Raw genomic sequence first — 11,123 nt, forward strand, 5'->3', positions numbered from 1 at the left:
CTCCTTGCTTTCCCACCTAAAAGTCCAATTGTATGCTTCTTCGGCCATGCCTGCTCGAGGCTGGGCCGAGCCCATTGCATTGGGCACGAACGTTCGGCTCCAGGTCTCAAATCCAAAGAGCAAGGAGAGAAAACTGCACCTGGGCCTCTTTAGCACATGGAGAGCTCTGCAATGGTGCTACATGCATTGGGCTCGCTCCTCTCTTTCCCACCTAAAAGTCCAATTGTATGCTTCTTCTACCGTGCCCGCTCAAGGCCAGGTGGAGCCTGCCGCACTGACCATGAATGTTCGGCTCCCGGTCTCAAATCCGAAGAGCAAGGAGAGAAAACTGCACCTGGGCCTCTTTAGCACATGGAGAGCTCCACAAGGTGCCCCTTGCACTGGGCTCGCTCCTTGCTTTCCCACCTAAATGTCCAATTCTATAGTTCTTCGATAATGCCCGCTAGAGGCTGGGCAGAGCCCGTCGCATACAGCACGAATGTCCGGACACTCTAGCACATGGAGAGCTCTGCATCGGTGCCACTTGCATTGGGCTCGCTCCTCGCTTTCCCACCTAAAAGTCCAATTGTATGCTTCATTAACCATGCCCGCTCCAGGCCAAGCTGAGCACGTCGCATTGAGTACGAACGTCCGGCTCCTGTTCCCACAGCCGAAGATCCAGGTGGGAAAACTGCTGCTGAGCCTCTTTAGCACTTGGAGATCTCCGCAATGGTGCCCCTTGCTTTATATTCGCTCCTCATTTTCCCACCTAAAAGTGCAATTGCAAGCTTCTTCGTCCATGCGTGCTCCAGGCTTGGCCGAGTCTGTCGCATTGAGCACGAACGTTCATGTCCTGCTCGAACAGCCAAAGAGCCAGGAGAGAAAACTGCTGCTATGTCTCTTTAGCATATGGAGAGATCCACAACGGTGCCACTTACATTGGGCTCACTCCTTGCTTTCCCACCTAGAATTCCAATTGTATGCTTCTTCGACCATGCCCACTCGTGGCTGGGCCGAACCCGTCGCATTGAGCACAAATGTCCGGCTCCTGCTCCCACAGCCAAAGTGCCAGGAGAGAAATGTTCTGCTGGGCGTCTTTAGCACACGGAGAGCTCCGCAACGGTGCCCCTTGCATTGGGCTCGCTCCTCGCTTTCCCACCTAAAAGTCCAATTGTAAGCTTCTTCATCCATGTCCGCTCCAGTCTGGGCTGAGCCCGCCGCATTGAGCACGAACATTCAGCTCCTGGTCTCAAATCCGAAGAGCCAGGAGAGAAAACTGCTGCTGAGCCTCTTTAGCACATGGAGACCTCCGCAACGGTGCCACTTGCATTGGTCTCGCTCCTCTCCCGAGGTAGGGTCTGGAGCTGGAGGAGCTTTAAAACCCCCTTCCAATCCCAACCAGTCTGATTTTGTGGTGTTACCCTCCATGGAACAGAGGTACTGTGTGCAATGGCACTTAGGGCTCTGGTCCCTGTAGACCAGCCTGCCCATCGTGCCACCTTGTGTGTCAGAGCAGGGTGAGGCTTTTCTTTTTAGCCAAGGCCCCTTCCCAAGCCCCAATTTGCTCTACATCCTGCCCCTGGGCACAACACTCAGCTCAGCTTCTCTCCCTAGTGTGCGCCGGCAACGGGTCAGAAGTGATCGGCACCTTTTGCAGGTCCATCACCTTCTACCTCCAGAACCTGGAAGGAGAAGCTGTAGCCTGGAGCTTTCACAGTGATGTTATAGTGACCGTGAAATTCGGTGATCCTCCTGAAGCCACGTTTTTTGATGACAACTACAAGCCACACTTGGCCTTCCCCAGGAACGGCAGCGCACTCACCTTCTCCCAGCTGAGGATGGAGGATGCTGGTACCTACACTGCCAAGAGCTCAGGGGTGAAATCCACCTTCACTTTACACATTTATAGTAAGAACCTTTTACTGTTGAGGTTTTTCTTTACACTTTGTGCTAAATGGGGGTTCTGACAGCCCCCTGCTTCCCACAGGGGAGCTGTCAGTGCCCACGGTGACCTGCATGGTGCAGAACTGCTCAGCTGGCATCTGTCGCTACATCCTGTGGTGCACCACATCTGCAGGTGGGAGTGTGGCTCCACGTTCGATTTTCCAGCGGGGGGGTTTCCCATCGCAAAAGCCACCCATGAGGTCCCCAGAAGGCAAAAGGACACCAGTGGGGAAAGCTGAGTCTCTCTGCCACTGCTCTGTCGCTGCTCTGTCTGCAAAACCACTTGTCTTCACACAGCATGTCACCTCTTTTCCATGTGGGACCATATTGTCATGGAATAAGGGTCCCTGTGAAGCAGGAAAGGGCTCAGCAGGGTGTTGAAGCACTGTCATGCCCATTTCCCCTGGCTCTGATGCTGGGAAGAGGCAGATACATTCTGGGATGTTGTTACTGGTTCTTCTTCACTTTCAAGGCACCTACTCCATCAGGAAGGCTGCAATTGTGACTGCAGCGGTGGCAGGAGCTGGAGTGCTTTTAGCAGCCGTTATCCTCGTGATCTACTGCAAACCCAAAAGTGAGCTCCTTCCCCTGTGGGTCCCTGCAGACCTGGCAAGCAGGAGATGGGACTGAGAGGGGACGACATGGCCCAAGCACCCGGGGGGCTGCAGATGCTGGAGCTGAAGGTGCTGCAGGGGCTTTGCTTTTGTTGCTGCTGCTGCTGACAACCACCCCTTGTTGCTTCTCCCCCAGGCTGTAGGATCTTCCATTTGACTGCAGACAAGGCTGTGAACACAGGTAGGACCTTGAGGCTCCCCCAGGCACTTCCCTCCCTCCCTCCTTCCCCCTTTTTCCTGGTGGGAACAACCTGGTTGCATTTAAAATCAGGAGGGAAATCATCCACTGCTGTGGCTTGGTACCAGAGTGTACCCTGACCCCAACACCTCCCCACACCCCCACCCTGCACGCATGGAAGCGAGGTACAAGAAGTGACCCAGACCATGTTCCTGAGGCTGAAGCTGTGCTCTTTTCTTGCTGGAAAACCTCATGCCAGCCCACCAAGAAGGAGCTGGGAGCTCAGCCATGAGATCACCAAAGGAAGAGGTATTTGAGGGGCAAAGATAAGAGCTGGCAGGAGATAGCTGGGGGATGAAGACAAGCAACAAGGGGTCATGTGCTCCATGGACACCACGACCACTGCCTGGTTTTCCTGGCTCTTGGAGCAGAGGTCGGAGGCTCCTGGCAGAGGTGGGGCAGCACAACAGTGGCCGCAGGGACCTGGCATTCCTTCGGGATCAGCTCCACCAGACTCAGGGGTTTAGGGTGCAAGTCCAGCCAAGAAATCCAGTGGAAGAAGAAACCATTGGAGCAGTTCCCATCTCCCATCCCTGATGTTCAGGATTGTTTTGTGATGCAGTGTCGTGCCCATCACTGCTACAACGGGGCCGATGCCTCGCAGGGACCTCATTGACTCTTTTCTCTTCAAATGTGCATGGTTTGCTGTTTCCATGAGCTGAAATAAAGCTGACACCAATGGGGGAATTCTCGCTTTGTGTTTTGCATTGGCTTGTGTCCCAGCACCAGGATCGTGGGCTTCTCCCATGAAGTCACTGAGATCCAGCTCTTCCATCAGGACCTGTGGGCAGAATGTCTCCCTGAAGCTCTCTCTGCACTGGCTGAAGCCTGCATTGCTGCTCCTCCACAGTGCTGCACAGGAGACACTGGAATTCTGACCCCAAAATGGGATTATGAAGGATTTAAATCCTCTCCCCTCCTCTGATGAGCCGAAGAATGAGCTGATGCTGCCATGGTGGCAATGTATGAAGAAGAGACGAATGCATCTTCCCTTCTGAAAGCAGCTGGGGATCGGGATCTTGTGCTGGAATGGGAAAAGCTGATTTGCACTGGCACATACTTCCACTGCTATCCTGTGTGCTGGAAGCAAGCGCCCTGCCCCCACCTCCCCTGGGGCAGAAAGGATGGTGGGATGAAGAGCAATGCTTCACCTCAACCCAGAGCCGCTCTGAACCCCTCCAGCAGCTCTGAGCCTGAGCCGGGCGCACTTTCAGCCGGGATTCCCACCCTTCCCATCCCAGCAGCACCACAGGTGGTGCAGGGGGATCCACCACAGCCTCTTCCCTTCCTGACCTTCCCCTCTTTCCTCCTTACAGAGGCCAGAGCAGAGTACACAATGGTGTATGCCCAAGTTGGCCCTTCCCAGCAGGTGAGTTTCTGCATGTTCATACGTGTGGCTGGACCAGGATGCAGATCGAGAGGGTCCCCACACGGGATGGGGATGACCTGGGAGCTGTGTGGTGGGTTGGGGAGGAAGGACAACAGCTGGACAACCTCAGCCTATTCGTTCCTCCTGGGAACTTGAATGGGGATGTGCTAGTGCTGGGGCTGCCCCAAGAGCAACCAGTGTGGCCACAGCCACCTGCCTGCACTTCCTAGTGCATCAGCAGGGCCTCTGTCCGCAGCCCCACCAAGCTTGGTTTCTTTGGCTCATGCAGGCTCTGAGATCCCTTTGCCCTGGAAACACATTTTAAAGCCTTTTCCCCAGGTATATCTGCAGGATGGCTCAAAGATGACACCAACCCCCAGAGGTGAGACCTCCAAAACCACCCATTCCACAGTCCAGGGCATAGCCCAGGTGAGTTGTGGCTCATGGCCATCTCCCCTAAAGGGGCTCCACCACCAAGCAAGGAGATGGGCAAGACCCCAGGGAGAGAGATGTAACCTCTGGAGCAACAGGCATGTGCAGATGGGTCTTCACTGGGCTTTCTTGGGCTCCAAAGCATCAAACCAAGCCCATGGCTCCCCTCTCTCTTGCCAATGGAGGGATTGTCTCCCAGGAGCCCAGGCAAAGCTTTTGTCCCTTTGCAATTGCAGACAGATGATGGGAAGATGGGCAGAGCCCTGACAGGCTGCTGGGAGCAGGATCAGAAATCCCTCTACTTGTTGATCAACTAACGAGAGCCCGTGGCACAGCTCTGGCACACGGTGCTCCTCCTTTTCCTACCCTCTCTGGAGAGCAGAAGGAACATAGAATCATAGAATCGATTGGGTTGGAAAAGACCTTTAACATCATCAAGTCCAACATTTACCCCAGCACTGCCAAGGCGACGACTAACCCATGTCACCGAGGGCTTTATCTACATGCTTTGTGAGCACTTTCAGGGATGGTGACTCCAGCCCTGCCCTGGGCAGCCTGTTCCAATGCCTGAGCACCCTCTGGGCAAGGAATTGTTCCTCAGCTCCAGCTAAACCTGCCTTGGTGCAGCTTGAGGCCGTTTCCTCTTGTCCCATCCCTTGTTCCTTGGGAGCAGAGCCCAGCCCCCTCCTGGCTCCACCCTCCTGTCAGGCAGTTGCAGAGAGCGATAAGGTCCCCCCTGAGCCTTCTCTTCTCCGCACTAAACCCCCCAGGTCCCTCAGCCCTTCCTCATCACACTTGTGCTCCAGGCCCTGCACCAGCCCCATTGCCCTTCTCTGGCCCCATACAGCACCTCAATGTCTCTCTTGCAATGAGGGGTCCAGAACTGTGGCTGCAAGTCCAACTCTCCTATTGCAAGGACATGAGCTGATGTTCCTGATGGGCCACAAAGATGCTCCCAGGGGGAATGGCTTGAACCTGTCAGAGGGGAGACTGTGATGAGCTCTTGGGCATAAGTTCTTCCCTGGGAGGGTGCTGAGGCACTGGCACAGGGGGCCCAGAGAAGCTGTTGCTACCCTATCCCTGGCAGTGGTCAAGGCCAGGTTGGACACAGGGGCTTGGAGCAACCTGCTCCAGTGGAAGGTGTCCCTGCCCGTGGCAGGGGTTGGAGCTGGATGAGCTTTAAGGTCCCTTCTAACCTAAACCATTCCATGATTCTGTGATTCCTGGGATTTGCGCTGTAGCGCCTTGCAGTTTGGAGCTTCACGATGGAGGTTGGGAAGACTCGAGGAGCCTCCTAACACCCTTTTTTACCTCTTTTTGTCCTTATACTTTTCAACTTGGCAATACTTTGGCTACTTCATTTGATTGGTCATGCGAGAGAAAGCAAGAATAACACTTGGAATATAGATATGGAAATGGATATGGAATATGGAAATATGGATAAACACACCTGCCCTCACCCAGGAGCTGCAGTTTCAGTTCTGGCTGCTTCTGCAGTGCTCCTGGTCCTGCTGGGGACCTTCAAGACCTCACAACCCCACCACCGTGCCCAGCACCACTTTATGCCACCAGCATAAAGTTTGTGGTCCCCTGAGACGTTGTTGGGGTCCACGGACAGGAGATGATCCAGCTTAGGGGCAAACAGGACACAGAATGTGGCTGATGCTGTTCCACTCCTCTCCTTTGATGTGCTTGTATATGAGGTTTTATTCTTGGATGACATATTTGTGTGGGAGCTTTAGGAGGAGAGCAGCTTTCCAAGAGATCCAGGGATGCTGTGCAACGCAGTACTGGCTGCATCCCACCGGGATGCACGTTCTGCAGCAGGGTCTGGATGGCTTCACCCAAAGCTGGGATTTACCAAAGCAGGGGATGCCCAGCGAGCAGGACACGGGGCACATCCCACCCTCCCTGCTCCCCAAATCCCCCCCAGAGCCAGCAACTGAGCCAAGCTCCCACAGTAGCACCAATTTGCCGGTGCTGCCGGACAGGCAGATGCTGGGAAGCCTCTTCCCATGCTGCTTCCCTCTGCTCTTTGTCTTGTCTGTGTAGGTAGTAAATTATTCAGGCTGAAACTGGAGATTTCTTTGAAGAACCCTCTAGGAATAAAAATGCCAGACACATCTGAGCTCCATTTCTGTCTGTGTATGATTTGAGCTCAAACCAGACCGTTATTGGGAGTAATTTGTTTGTTCTCTGCCTTTTCCTAATAGGTGTCTGAGTTTCTCAAATTCATGCTGATCAATTAAAACCATACCTTAGTGGGTCATGTGTTTTACCAAGGGATTTGTCTGTGTGGCACTAAATTTGTCCTTGTAACTCAAATCCCAAGCCTGGACAAGGCTTAAACCAGCAGTGGTGCCACCAAGGACTGGCCCAAAGGGAGCTGGGGCACTGCTGGAGCATCACCTCCTCCTTTGCCCATGTCAACAGCTGATGGGATCTATCCCTTATGCCGGTCATAGCCCAAAAATGCCTCCCCCTTCCCGGGGTGGTTTCTGGCCATTAATCACCCTATTTCATTGCCAGCACCTTTGAGCTCACAGGAAGCTGCTGGTGGGGCAGAAAGGGGAAGGAAGACACTGCAAGAGGGGAGATAGCAGTGAAGTCTCCGTCTCCGGTGGGGCAGAGGAGGATGGAGCCCCGAGCCGTGGGGACGAGCTGGCTCTGCATTGCAGTGCTCTGCTCCGGAGCTGGTGAGTGGGGTGACAGGGGGTTCCCTCAATCTATGGGGCTGGGGGACGAGGAAGAGGAGGAGGAAGGAGCAATGTGAAGGCAGTGGGTGTAACACCACAATGTGGGTGTAACACCACAATGCCTTCTCAGGGCACCCTTTGCAGCAGGGCAGGATGCTCCCCTGGACATTTCATGGAGGGAAAGGCTTGGGCCATCTGCTTTATGGCTTGGCTGGGGTCTGGCTTGGGTGCAGGGGGAAGATCAGGGATCCCTGGGCTCTCCCAGCATTGAGCTGGGCCACAGATCCCCCCCCTGAGGTCCCTCTGCCCAGCCCTTTGCTCGCCAAGGGGCAGGATGCTCACTGACCACCCGGCCCCTTTCTTCTCCACATCTCACCATGGGTTGCTTTGCTTGAGGACCCTGTTTCACCACCACAGAGCACCCGTTGGTGCTGGCACCACAGGCAGTTGCCCAACATCAGTGTGATGCTGCTGGTGACATGTGGCCCTGCACAACTTCCCACAAGCCCTGGACTTGCTGTTCCCAGCACCCACCGTGGCAATGCAAACGGTAGCATCTTCTTCCTTAGTGGGTGTTTGTCTCAGTGTGAAGCTGGCAGGATGGTAATCCCATGGATCCATTGGCATCCCCTGAGGCCAGAGGAACTTCTTGCTCCCACCTTGCCTCTCCCTAAGCCATGGTGCTGCAGTGCAGGCTGAGCTCCTGGTGCAGGACCATGGTAGGGCTGGTGCAACCACCAGCTCTGCAGCTCCGTTCCTGCTCCATAGGGGCAGTTTTTGTTTGGGGAGGCATTGACATGAATTAATGACCCTCATTGGCAGCTCTGGTCATCAAAGAGGATTCAGGGCATCAAAGCCCCACGGAGCGTGATGATGGCCTGGAGCTGCTGACAGACCCCAACACAACCCCTGGGGATATGGACAAGCTGACGACGTGGCCAACAGCCTCCCCAACCCCTCTGTGGAGCAGGGACCCCATCATCACCACCGTGCTGACACAAAGAGATGCTGCAGGGAACAAAACACGTGAGTCCCATGGAGGAAGGAGAAGATACAGCCTTGGGAATGTGCCACCACCCTGGAGGGTCCTGCATCCCACCAGAGACATTTGCCACATTGCCCTGGCCATCTCTGTGGGCAGCGTGCCCACATCTCCTCTCTCTTCCCTTAGGAAACGCATCAGCTGTTCCCATCAAGTACTGGTCCCCTGCCATTTTTGTGGTGGTCGCTCTGCTCGTGCTCTTCTTCACCTACCGGTGGACTAAGGGGGAAGGTGAGCTCCCCAGCGGGCCACAGCTGCCCCCCTTTTGATCAGCAACGTGTTGGGTTGGCAGGAAGAGGCAACAGCCACCTCCCAACCCACATCCTCAAAGCAGTGAGAAGAGCTGCAAAAAGTCAGTTATTCTGGTACAGCTGGATGAGGTGGGGTCTGGGTTTGTGTTGTGGGAGGGGGACAAAGAAACCCCTTGGCCATGGCTTAGCCCCATGGTGCGGGTTCCTGCTTGCTCGGTTTGGCTTTAAAAGTCCAGTGTTTAACCCGTAACTCCCTTTTCTGCTCAGTTGTGCACCTCTCGGGGCCAGCTCTGCCCTTTCCCCCCAGGGTTTCTCCTTCTCTGCTCTAACACAAACCTCAGGCTCAGCCTTTTTTTCCTCCTGCAAACCCCAAAGCTCACCCTTTTCTCAGGAGGGTCTTGCAAAGCCCTCGCAAAGCCTCTTGCAAAGCTGTTGTAATGCTTACGTCTGCCCCGGCTGCAGGGAGCTGGGACCGAGCCACCTCCACTGGCGACTCTTCAGGTGAGATGTGGTCACCCTGAGCCTTAGACCCTTCTTGACCTGGGCTCAGTGTCGTGAGCCACATCCCAGCTCATTGTCTTGCAGACTTGGGAGCCCTGGATCACACCAGCACCCCGAAAACAGCCGCTCCCCAGGTGAGCTGGGAGCTATGGGCAAGCCCTGTGCCTCAGTTTCCCCATCCACCACAGAGGAGGTGCACCCATCACCCAGGTGAGGATGATGCTCAGCGCAGCTCCTCAAGAAGCTCCTCTTGCAGGAGGAGAGAAAAGGGCCAGAGAAACCCCCAGCCCTGGAGCACAACGAAACCACCTTCAGCGAGCCAGACCCCACACCAGACCTGCAGGTATCGCACCCCAGTGCACTAAGCCTCAGTGCTGGGGCGGGGGGACACTGCCAGCTGAGCCCCTCCAGCCCATGAGGTCCCTGGGGAGGGTTTATAGGCCCCCCCCAGCACCTCATTTTGCTTCTCTCCAGACTGAGACCCCCTCAGCTACCAGTGGTCTCCACTGTTCCCAGGAGCCCGGTGCTGATTGAGTGTTCCCGCGGAGCCCAGTGGATTCCAGACATTCCCAAGGAGCACAAAGCCACCCAGAGTGGCAGTGTGGGGACTGAGAAGGGATGATGCTCCAAGCTGGGGGACCACAAGCACCCTGTGCACCCTCAGCCCTCCCTGTGGATGCCCAAATCTTGGTGGGAATGGGGAGCTGCGCAGGATGTAGCCCAAGGACATGGGGCTTGGGCTGCCTGAGCTGGGCACAGCTGAGCCAATAAAGATGGATTTCACACCAAAACCTCTGGCCTTTCCCTGCTGGGAAGGAAGCCCCATCCCACCCAGCCCCACTGTCACTTCTTCCCCATGTCTTGGAGCAGAGCAGAGCTGTTGGTGACACAGTGGGGAGAGAAAAGGTGCAAAAGCCAAAGGAAACACCAACGCTGGGTAACAGTGAGTAAGCGCTAACGTTGCTGCAGGGGGGCCCCCCACAAGATGGGGTGTATGGGGTGGAGGTGGGTGCTGGGGGGAGGGGAATGGGTGCTAGCACATTCGCTGTCACAGCAAGGTGACCACAGGCAGCAGCCCATGGGCAGGAAGAGGCTCTGCAGCCCACCTGGGGGATGTGCATGGGAGGACTCAACCCCCCAGCAAAAGGGGTTGGGAATTGCTTCCCCTCGGGAAGGGTTTGGGCATTTCTCCAGACCGCAGAGGGGAGGGAGAGCAGCAGCCTCTGCTCTCCTCTGCTCATCCCAAGCCCTTCACCATAACCCCCAAATACCTTGGTCCCCGAAAGCCTTGTTCATCCAAACCCTGGGCCCCCTTAAATTCTAAATCCTCGCCCCTACAAACCCGAAACCCTTGGTCCCATAAACTCCAAACCCTTGGTCCCATTAGACTCCAAGATATGTGCTCAAGGGGCTGGACATCTGTATGCACACCAGTGGAAGATATCCCTGCCTATGGCAAGGGGTTGGAACCAGATGAGCTTTAAGGTCCCTCCCAACCCAAACCAGTCTGTTATTCTATAAATCCCAAATCCTTGGTCCCCATAAGCCCCCAAACCTTGACCCCACACAGTGAAATCCTTGGCTCCATAGACTCCAAGCCCTTTTTTCCACAGACGCCCAAAACCTCGGCCCTATAAACCACTACCCCTTGACCCTTTTGACCCAAGCCCTTGAATCCTCAACCTCCAAGCCCTTGGTGCCCATAAACACTAAACCTTTGTACCCCCATAAACCCCAACCCCTATAAAGCCCAATCCTTTGGCTTCTTAAACCTCAAAGCTTGACCTCCATAAACTTCAAATCCCTCATCCATCAACCCCCAAACCCCTGGCCCCATAGACACTAAATCCATGGCCCCTCCCAAGCCCAAGCCCTTGTCCTGCACCAAGCACCCTCCAAGGGCAGGATGAGCTTCCCTCCCGCTGCTGTCTTGACGTTGCATCCTGCCACTGCAGCATCTCTTAAGCAGGGACCTAAACCTGCTGCTTCACCCCAAAGCACCAGGGGTGGGAAGAGAAAATAAATAAAAAAAAAAGTCAAAATGGGTTTATTTTTTA

General features: G+C 55.1%; 1 protein-coding gene across 1 annotated transcript; it reads left to right on the forward strand.

Moving 5' to 3' along the window:
• Positions 1-1,593: 1,593 nt before the first annotated feature.
• Positions 1,594-9,409, forward strand: LOC104404708 (the record flags this gene model as incomplete). Its single annotated transcript, XM_010013221.1, has 9 exons — positions 1,594-1,887; positions 1,967-2,056; positions 2,396-2,497; positions 2,674-2,718; positions 8,095-8,298; positions 8,444-8,545; positions 9,028-9,066; positions 9,151-9,200; positions 9,323-9,409. Coding segments are annotated over 9 exons (1,013 nt in total), but the record flags the coding sequence as incomplete, so codon positions are not given.
• Positions 9,410-11,123: the final 1,714 nt, after the last annotated feature.

The sequence above is a fragment of the Nestor notabilis genome, unplaced genomic scaffold (genome assembly GCF_000696875.1).
Source record: "Nestor notabilis isolate BGI_N333 unplaced genomic scaffold, ASM69687v1 scaffold5864, whole genome shotgun sequence".
NCBI classification, from domain to species: Eukaryota; Metazoa; Chordata; class Aves; order Psittaciformes; family Psittacidae; genus Nestor; species Nestor notabilis.